At 44.1% G+C, this 10,539-nt stretch overlaps 1 protein-coding gene across 1 annotated transcript; it reads right to left on the bottom strand.

Moving 5' to 3' along the window:
* Nucleotides 1-2,059: 2,059 nt before the first annotated feature.
* DNAJA1 (DnaJ heat shock protein family (Hsp40) member A1) lies at nt 2,060-10,507 on the bottom strand. The gene is made up of 8 exons (XM_014959225.1): nt 10,257-10,507; nt 9,902-10,079; nt 8,655-8,759; nt 8,325-8,552; nt 6,814-6,928; nt 4,719-4,834; nt 4,049-4,149; nt 2,060-3,333 (listed from the first exon to the last, which is right to left on the bottom strand). The coding sequence occupies exons 1-8, from the start codon at nt 10,386-10,388 to the stop codon at nt 3,115-3,117; spliced, it is 1,194 nt and encodes a 397-aa protein (XP_014814711.1). The 5' UTR covers nt 10,389-10,507; the 3' UTR covers nt 2,060-3,114.
* Between the last annotated feature and the right edge of the window lie 32 nt (nt 10,508-10,539).

Genomic DNA, 10,539 nt, shown 5'->3' with positions numbered 1-10,539 from the left:
AGCAAAAAGGAGAGCAAGCTCTTAAATGAGTCTGCAGTGGGCATTCTCAGTTTCGCAGCAAACCTGTGGTGTAGTGGAGCTGCTAGATTTCTGGGGAAAAAACAAGCCCTAGACACCTGGTGCAGCGTGGAAAGGATCATTGTGATAGACTAGACCATAAGCTTGATGATGTGAATTTGGTGTTGCTGAAACTGAAACACGGGAAGTAATTGCAAACATCAGCTCAGGTCGTGGTAGGTTGGGTTACTCCGCTGGTAGTTACGGAAGCAGCTGCTTTGTGCTGCTGAACCCTCAGTTTCCACAGCCCTCCATTTTCAGTTCGTTCCCCAACATGGGAAACTCTAAGCCACACAGAGGAACAACATGAAGTCAGAAAAAATTGTCTTATTTCATTTTCCAGTGGCAAAGAACATGTTTAGCTGCCTGCTGTAGCTGTACAATACCCAGAGTATCACAGGAGAACTAAGCAGCCTGGAGGAGCCCATACATTGTACTCAATATCCCTCTTGAAGGTCTAAAGGCTGGGTTCTCCTTTTTGCTACCTCTTGCCTCACAGCAGCCTACCAATATCTGAAGGGAGCCTATGGGAGAGCCAGAGAGAGACTCTGTCAGGAAGTGTAGTGACAGGACAAGGGGTAATGGTTTTAAATTGGAAGAGGGGAGATTTAGATTAGATATTAGGAAGAAATTCTTTCCTGTGAGGGTGGTGAGACACTGGAACAGGTTGCACAGGGAAGTTGTGGATGCCCCATCCCTGGAGGTGTTCAAGGCCAGGCTGGATGGGGCTTTGAGCAACCTGCTCTAGTGGAAGGTGTCCCTGCCCATGGCAGGGGGGTTGGAACTCCATGATCTCTAAGGTCTCTGCCAACTCTAACCATTCTAGGATTCTATGATTGGCTTGTGCTTTTTGCTGAAGCCTTATTCTACTGCTGCCAGTGGACTTCTTTGGGACACAGCCTTTTTTCCAAGTCACTAGCTCATCTCAAAGCAGAATGCTAAACTGGTGTTTCTGTCGCCCTTCCTCCATGAGGAGTAGCATCTTTTCCCAGGCTGCTCTGCCAAGGCTCCTCCTCAGCCACCCTCCTGGAAGCTTAGACCTGGCCCACCCCCTGCACTAGCTGTGGTGTCCTCAAGCATGAAGCAGCTGTGGTCCCGAGAGCAAGTCAAGAATAGAAACACCACCTCAACTGTGTGATGCAGCTACAGGTGTGGTGAAAGGCAAACTAGTGTTCCTGGGGAAAAAAGGCGGCTATGGAATGTGTTTTTGTTTAATACACAGTCACCTGAAGCAAAACAAGCCCTGCTGCCATCCTCAAGGCACTTGCGATGAGCTTGGTTTGCCCCTAGCTGCTTTGATCCAGTGGTTAAGGAAAAAAAGAAACAGGGGTGCTTGCTAAACTGAGTGCACTTGAGAGCTGTTCTGTCTCAGCCCCAGCCAGAGGTGGGATCACTGCCTCTTCCTCCCCTCGGCTCGGCCAAACCGTCCTACTGACAGAGCAAGGGCTCCTGCCCCTCACATTTGCACAGCTCGCTGGTGAGCTCATTCAAGTAGAATTTAGAAGACGCTTTGCCCACAGGATTTTATTCCTGCTGAGACAAAGGAAGAAAAAAAAAAAACACTACGTAGGAGAAACACGGAGGGGATCGCTACTCTGTAGGTCCCTGAAAGGGAACGACATTTGAGGTACAAAACCTGTGGTACCAGCTCTCTTTATAAAATGAAACCCATAACACAAGAGCCAGAGATGTTTTCTGAGACTAACGGTTCCCAGATATTCAAGTTACAACAGGCATAGCGTCATGTAACAGCTATTTCCAGGAAGAAAACCAGAGCTCTCTTCGTGACACTTGCTTCAAAGCAGTCTGAAAAGCGTAAGCTCCGTCCCAAGCCAGATGGTGCAACGAGACCGAACTACCACACTAGAGGTTAAATCTGGACCTGTCTTCTCAGCATATTTTCTGAAAGTAGTTTTTTGCTAAGATTCTTCTGTGAATAGCTGTCTGAAAAGAAGGGGGTGGTGTCTTTAAACCAACATCTGGTCTAAGAAAAGAGGCAATGAACAATTTTGTAATTATATTGGAAATGCTTCATCTACAATAATTAGAACATTCATACAGAATTTTCAAGAGTCAGCTCAAAATAATGCACACAATACATTAATTTCAGAACATCCTAGATGCATCAGTTGGTTGTATTCACTGACAGTAAGTCCCTCTCCTCTGCAGGTTCACATGTGCCCACCAAGAGGGCCACGAGAGGCCACTGAGGGGTATCTGATTTCAGTAGTCGAGGTGGAAGTCAAGCTTCACATGCCAGCAGGCTGACAAATCCCCAGCCGCCTGCGTGCTGATAAAGCCTGGGGGTTTTCACTCATGCGTGGTAGCGAAGGAAGCTCCTGCAGCAGCCAAGCAACCACTGGCTCTACACACAGCATGGCGCAGGGCAGCAGCCACACAGCAGGCAGCGATGAACCAAAGCAAGCTTCACATCTAGCTCCAGGGTCAGGTCCAAAACTGGCAGAGGAAGGGACTATTTGACCTCAACTGCAGTAGCTTCAGAGAGCCTGTGGATCGCATGAGTTTAACGGGTCTGTGAAGATCGACCGCATCCTTGTCAGCTTCACACACTATGTGGTTGCAATAGAGCCAGTCCCTATTTAATAAACACCAGTAAAGCCCAAAACATTAACATGTTATCCTAACTGGTACAAAACTTAACTATATCTTACCATGAATTATAAGTACTTGTGCATACTTTATTAACAGAGTATAAGAACTAGAATTCCTAAAAAGACCACCACAGTATCTTAGTTTAAGCCTGGGCAATTGCACACGTACAGGAATTACAAGGCTTGGGATAAAAGACAAGCGGGTAAGGGAGTTTTCTTGACCAAGAGGCAGGGGTGAAGTGCAATCAACTTCATTTGATCTTGCATCCTGGAGCTGTATACAAATTGCAAAGTCAGTTTAATTACTTAGTTTATTTATGCTTTTAGAAACAACTATGGCTGGATAAAACAACAAATAGCAAGAAGTGAGGATGAACTGCTTGTAGTCCTTCACTCATCCACTAACGCTTACAAAACAAGCATCACAAGTTATTCACTGGCTCATTTACGATGTCTGACATTGAACACCACCTCGAGGGTGATGCTCATCATCTTCATAGACTTCTCCGTTATAGTGGTGTTTTCTTTTTTGACATGGATCAAAGTCCACTAAATCCACTTGCTCCATTTCCTCAGTTTCTTCTATTTCCTCCCTTGTAGGCAGAAGTTTTTCAAGTAAAGACAGCTTATCTGAGGAGAGGAAGCCGTTCTCTGGGAAATTCACCTGAAATCAAGAACTGGGGTTACTGAAGTCTGCCTGAATCGACTTTTTTCCATCCCACTACAGGTCAAATAGCTGCCAAAGTCAGCTTTATCATCACAGGTCGCTTAAACACAGCGCTTAAAAAAAAATATGTTAAGTCAGTAGGCTATTTTTTAAAGCCCGCAAGAACTTAGCTTCTAACTCTGGCAACTTAACCAAGTCTTACGCAACATTTCTTCTGTCTCAGGCTGCCCTCTGGAATCACCCTAGAAGCAAAGTACAGGGCATATCAACATTAGAGATATGGCCGAATCTCTTCTAAAACCGCAGCATATGGAGCCTGCTGCCACAGCTCCCAGCATTAGGTTCTCTCCAGAGAAGAGATCAGCATTTTCCAGCCTGCTCCTTTGCTCCAGCACAGGGGAAGTTACTAATTCATCCTTCCTACAGGATGACAGACACTAAGGAATGTGCCAAGCAAATGGAAGTTTCTAAGGTATCAAAAAAAATTCTTCTGGCACTTAATGTACTTTCACCAGAGAGTGTTCTATAAGTCTTCTCTCTGTTCTGAACCATAATTCTGTGTGATGGATTCTCACCATTGTCAGAGCCAAATACTAAGTCAGGACATCTAATAATTGTTTTCTCTTCATGATCAATGTAATGCTTAGAGGTTAAATTTTGGATGGATTTTCAATGCTGAACTGTACCAGAGAAGTTAAGTTGGTCCACTTACCCTGAATTCTATGACCAGACGTCCTTTTTCATATGGTCTGCGATAAATTGGCATACCTTCATTCAACACACACTTAATATCCCCATGCTTCACAACCTGGCCTAAAGAAAAAAAAAAGACCAAAAAAAAAAAAGGAAGGGATCCTTGCAGGCAACAGGAGAAGCTTTAGTTTTAACTCCCTACAGTTTTTATGTAACCTTCTACATCGTGGTTAGACAGCTACACCAAGACGTAGTAGTCTAATAGGGACTTACTGCCTGGTAACTTCTGAGTAGGAAAGCAGGTTGATGTCTACATTAAATTCTTGTAACCTTATTATGCTTCCTTTGGGAAGCATACTTACAAATTTATTAAGTGCTCCATCAGTCCCAAGGCTGAAAAAGTGGTTTTCAGAGACCCACGGCCTTCAATTCTCATGAGGCATCCTCAGGATACAAGTATGTCCATGAGGTAAGGTCTGTTACTATATCACGCAAAGAGAAAGTTACTGCTGACTGCTATCCAAAAATAGTTTTTTGTTTAAAGATTTGTACTGCAAAGACTAGGAAAAGCAGCTTGATACTAGCATACATCCCTTTTACGTCAAAATGGGATGTTTCTGTTCCTTTAAACCTCCAGCTTAAATTCACTGTATGCCTGGACTTCCAGCAGAAAGCAAACCAACACTTACCAGGATGGGAGGTAATAATAATTGTTCTATTATCCAGCGTTGTGATAGGCTTTTGGAAGCCACATAGTGCTTCTACCAGTTGAATATCCATACGCATTATAAGGTCTTCATCTCGTCTAAGGTAGAACCAATCAAAAGCAGTCACAGAGAGGCAGAAGCAGTAAAAGGACCACACCCAACTGCAGTATTTAACTTGAAAAGGACAGTAAAGCTGCAATTTTAATAGAAGTCTGGGCTACGAAATAAAGAATAATAAATATTGATGCAGCACCTCAAGCCAGCAATTACAGGAATGATACCCATGCTGAAAGCCATTATCAAGTCCAGCTATCCAAAACAGAGAAGTGTTTATTGAAAAGAAATAAATAAAGCAAGGGTCACTTGCATCCAGTTTCACTTCACCGCTCCTTCCCATTTCTAAGAAAAAGGTCTGTCTCAGCCTCTTAAACATTGCAACTAGACAATTAAACCCTTCCTTTGTGTAGATTAATATCTTCCCAAGTGCATCAGTTAGCTCTACCTTATTTCGTTACACTTGCTTTCTGAAGATGTGGTATTAGGGAAGTTTGAACAGCTGATGGGCACTCTGCCTTATGATGAAAATTACTACTACGGTTATGATGAAAGTAACTTCTAGAAAGCACCAGGAAGTATCTGGAAGAGACACTAATCTTTTTAATTGCATATTTTGACTTCATTATGGCAGTGCTAGTGATGTCTGCATGCACTACATGTTTAACAGCTACAAAACCCTCCAGCTATTGAAAGAACTTAGTCACTTCACTAACCCTATTTTAAAGGTCTCTGGAAGGAGCCTTGCCTGAGAAGTTAATTTTAGACTCTGATGGGAGAGGGGGAACATTCCACTTGTTCCAGAAGCAGCAGGACCTCAGCATAACCCCACAAGATCAGTAATATCAAGGGTTGTTTAAGGACACTAGAACTGAAGGTGGCAGGCAGAAAGATGGATAAAAATAAGCCAGTAGAATTGTGACTTCAAGTCCCAGGTAACCATGCAAACAGTTTCGCCCAGACTGTTCCTTCGGCATAGCTAATTCCATATCTGATTACACTGGAAATTAAAAAAAATCAGCTGAGTGTGCTTATCCAAAGCAAACAGAACCGATTCTTAACCTGTGAGGTCAGTATTCTTTGGCATGGAGTTCTGGCACCAACATCCAGAGCTCAGCACCATACGGGACAGTCAGGCAGACCAGTTACAGGTTTCCCAAGAACCTTTGACTCACGGCTCCTATTTACAAGTACAATGTCAGTGGTCAGTGTCTCTATATCCATTGATTCCCTTGTTACTGCTCTGAACAGAAGCAGTGAGATGCCACGTGCAACACATTTCTGTGCAATGTCAAGTGCTGCTTCTAATTGGACCAAAATGTACTGGACAGACTCACAGTAACTTGAAACAAGGAGGTCTGCAACACCCAGCAGTACTGGCTAGTAACACAAAATACTTGAGACATGGTCAATGATGCTTGAGTCACTTTTGCTTTTGCAAGAAAGAACAGACAGGCCTGATTATCCTGTCCAGTGCACTCAGGCAGGAAATGAAGTGTGGGAAACCACCTTTGGTCAGAAGAGTGCACGCTACAGGCAGTAAGTTTGTCATAAATAAGATCCTGAGCAAAAGTTTTCTGTGCCCTGAAGCCAAGTAGGCAATGAACCGCTGCCTACACTAAGTGGTAATTTTCTGAGGTAAATGATGGAATGCTATCCTAGAAAGAGCAAGGAAGTAATCACAAATACATCTATTAAATGAAATCTCAGTATTTTTAAGAGGTCTTAAAGTTCAAGATTTGTAAACTCTTAGTAACTGTAACTAGTTTTGTTTGCCTTCCATCTCCTTACACTGCCAAAGCTCACATAAGAGTATCTCATGCTACTAGAACACAAGTGGCTGTGACTAGATGCACCAGGATTCCTGCACACCTCGATGTTCCTCAGACACCCAAACACACGTGAGGTCCAGCCATGTGATCTCATCTACTGGAAACAGCAGTAGATGAAAGGTGAGTGGTAACCAAGGAAGCATGTGGACAAGCATCTCAGGAGTTAACACAAAAGATTTCCAGAGTTTTACCTTGCAAATACAGAGTGGTCTTTCTGATCCAAGACAATAATAATATCCCCTGGCTCTAGTCCTGGCTCTTGGTCCCCTTCACCATGGAATGTTATTTTTTGACCATCCTTCATTCCTGTTGCAGAAAACAAGTGAGAAACTTTTTTTTTTTTTTTTTAAGTGAAAAGCAGCAGTAAGAAATATTTTGATAAGCACAACACGGTACCAGGAGATCTCTGGGTCGTAGAACATCACGACCTTCCCTTGAAGCATTCATCTTTTTTTTTTAATCCACTCACATGTTCAACGGATTTTAGTGGTGCCAACCTGAACTATATCTCAAGATTATTAAGCTTAATTGTTTAGTGCAAAACAGCCATCTGCCAAGACAAAGTCCTTAAGGGAAACGTTATGAAAACAGTTTTCATTGTATGCACAAGTACTAAAACCAAAACAGAAATACTGCATTCAAAATACATTTTGAGAGCAAGTGATCAATCATCTTCTTCAGTTTTATAAAGACTGTAACCATCACGTAAGAAACCCACTTCACCCACACAAAAGTGTCTCTACCATAAATTCTAGCTGCCTCCTGCTAGCTTACAGTCTGTTTTTCTGTAAGGAAAGGAAAAGAAACTCTTGTAAGCAGTTTTCCTGTTCAAGATGTCCTCACTAGCCCTCATACGTAACGTCACTGTAGGATTTTCCCTGTTCAAAACAAATCCACCAAACACCTTGCATAAGGTGTTTTTGACACACAGAATGAGAAATCTAGAATGGTTCAGCTTGGAGGGGACCTTAAAGATCAACAGTTCCAGATGATAACCAGGCATGGGTCCGTAGAAGCCATGTGCTCATCACCTTCCCCCATCTTACAAACCACATTACTCCTAAGACTTCTACCACTAGCTCTTGAGCAGCCTCCCAAGAGAGATGTATTTGTTACTCAACTCTCATGTTCTCCTGTCACTGAGAGGGTTTGTGTATCGAGTTGCATTTTGCCAGGGAAAGAGTACCTGCACAGAGCAGCACTGTCAGGGTTGCATAGCAAACAGAGCTCTAAGCATGAGAGGCTTGGCACTGTCTCTGCACCCTATTACTATAGCAGACCTGGTTCCCCTTCACACTGAAACACAGTAGAAGTGATCGGAGTCTGCGGGCTTTTCAAGCAAAACTCATTAGGCAAGCTGAGCCAACAAGTGATGAGCTTTATTGTAATTGATCGATCTATCTGACCAAGACTTTTTCTTAGGAGGTTGCTCAAAAATAATTCACCTCTTACAATACAGCTTGTTTCAGAATTCATTCTTAGTTATGTGCACACATATTAGACGTGAACATAGAAGTAATCAACGTTCCCAAAAACAAGTCTCCTACTTTTTAAAGGCAGCAACAGTCAATTTTACAGTGTATGTATTCAGCAGAGTTACTCAGCAAAACACCACCATGCATCTGCTAAAGCTTCTGTTCTAATGGTTCAAAATTAGTCAGTCCATCCAAGTTCAATACTTCATCTTAATAGGACACCTTACCTTTGTCAATGTGAACTTCTAATATCTTCTTCTCTCTAACAATTTTTCGGCCATTGCAGCTCTTACACCGGTCCTTCGGGCTGATGCGCTCCCCGTGCCCCTGACACTCCATACACACAGACTGGATTTGTTGCACCATTCCTGGCCCAATCTGGTGAATTCTGATCTGCATGCCTGTTCCTCTGCAATTAGGACAGCATTCTACTGCACCTTTCTTACCACCACGACCTGCGGAGAATGAGAATTGGGGACAAAAGGTTACACACTGCAAGAAAAAAATCCCTGAAATCTCCAGAAGCAACTTGTGTTTAGTTTCAGTTTCACAGTTACCTTCACATTTGTCACAGATAACGTTCTTCTGCAGTGCAAGTTTCCTTGTTGCACCATTGTACATATCTTCTAAACTTACTGACAACTGATGTACCACATTTTTACCTGAAAAAGAAAAAAGGTATTTGCTCAAGTAATAGTAAGCTTCCCATGTCACTAAGCTCAAGTCATGACAACCCAAGTCTATTGGCTCTAACATCCTATTTTGATATAGCTTTATCTTGTTTTGCTGATATTAGTCAATAGCCCGTTACCTCTCTGATGTCAAATTAGGTAACAATTCTAATGGCTTTGTCAGTAACGCTTCTCTGTTCGAATAAGTCAAAATGCTCTTCTGTGAAAGCACAACCAGTAGCACAAGCAAAACATGTAGAACCATAGACATACAAGTTTTATATTGCAGGACTTCAGTTTTAAGAAAGAGACTGAACATATCTCCTACAAGGAAGTGGAAGACGCTGCCTAGAGTCGATAAAGTACTTTCTTCCTTCTCAGCAGGGGACTTTCCGGAAACTGAATTGAGTCATTACATTTTTACACTCAGAAATCAACGAGAACTTTAGGTATAGCAGGCTTGGTTTTGTAGGAGACAAGTTCTGGCTAACTAGGAACATTTTGATACAACACTGCAACATTTTCATCCAAACCTTTTTTCTTTCCTCTGTCACCAAGTCCACACTAGGAATTGCCGGGGTCAACGCTACTCTTAGCCAGTTCAATTAACACAAGAGTCTTTCCCAGTGGGGTTTAGTCACTGAGCAACATTTTACTGCACCTTCAAATCAGTTCCCCTGAACAGTACAGGAAAACAAAAAGGTTTCACAGACTGAATTTGATTTGGCTATCTTATTTAGATACAGTTACTTGCAATTAAAACTCAGCTACACTTATGGTAGCTTAGTTACAAAATCACTTTAAGGTATGTTAGCATTCGCTTCCTATTCAGCCTATTAGCTGCTGGACCTACCCTCAGCTTTCGGAACACTAAATCTGGTTAGTTATTAACGTGAGACAACGCACAAGAGACCAAACTACCACCGTACAAACCAAATGCCCTCCCCTGCCCGTTTCTGGTGCTAAAGAGTACAGACCATAACTTCTCCGATCCTGAGATCAAGCCTGTAACTGAATTTTAACTCTATTTATAAAGTCTTACATGTACAGCAGTCTCCTCAGAGACTCTGATCGTGTCTGGCCCCACGACCACGCGGTAAAGTCTGGGAAAGTGTCAGAAAACGGCACGTTACCTCGTCTCTCTCTCTGCATCCTCCCACCACCGCCAAAGAACATATCGAATATGTCCATGGGTGACCCGAAGCCGCCTCCGGAGCCACCCTCTTTGATGGCCTGCTCCCCTCCTTTGTCATAGAGGTCTCTCTTCTTTGGGTCCGACAACACTTCATAAGCTTGGGAAATCTGCTTGAACTGTGTGGGAGACACACACCCATGCTTCAGACACCCGGGACGTGGAGCCCCAAACGCCCCCCCACACACACCGGCCCCGGCTCCCCCCAAGCCCTCCCCTGCCGCTCCCCTGGCCCCGCTATCAGCATCCTGGCGGGGCAGCCGGCCCCGCAGCCCCGTCCCGTCCCCGGCGCCCACCTTCTCGCCCTCATTGGGGTTTTTGTCGGGGTGGTACTTCAGGGCCAGCTTTCGGTAGGCCTTCTTCAGCTCCTCGGCAGAGGCGTTGGGCTTCACGCCCAGCACATCGTAGTAGGTAGTCTCCTTCACCATGGCGGAGGGCGGCCCCTGAGCGGCGGCCGGTCCCGCACCCCGCGGCGGCGGCTCCTCACCCTGCGCCGATCCCGACTTTTCTGGAAAGTTCCGAGCTGGTCCCGCATCCGGGCGCTTTTGAGCCGGCACCGCCCCGCCCCACCCCGGAAGT

This window comes from Calidris pugnax, unplaced genomic scaffold, assembly GCF_001431845.1.
Source record: "Calidris pugnax isolate Ruff unplaced genomic scaffold, ASM143184v1 scaffold404, whole genome shotgun sequence".
NCBI lineage: Eukaryota > Metazoa > Chordata > Aves > Charadriiformes > Scolopacidae > Calidris > Calidris pugnax.
The sequence above is the reverse complement of the archived record's forward strand: the minus strand, read 5'-3'. Positions and strand labels throughout refer to the sequence as shown.

Coding starts and splice junctions, on each gene's coding strand:
- DNAJA1 (XM_014959225.1), bottom strand. CDS start 10,388: ATGGTGAAGGAGACTACCTACTACGATGTGCTGGGCGTGAAGCCCAAC. Junction 8,760..9,901: donor GATGCAGAGAGAGAGACGAG/GTAACGTGCCGT, acceptor TTTCTTTTTCAG/GTAAAAATGTGGTACATCAG. Junction 4,150..4,718: donor TATTATTACCTCCCATCCTG/GTAAGTGTTGGT, acceptor TTTTTTCTTTAG/GCCAGGTTGTGAAGCATGGG.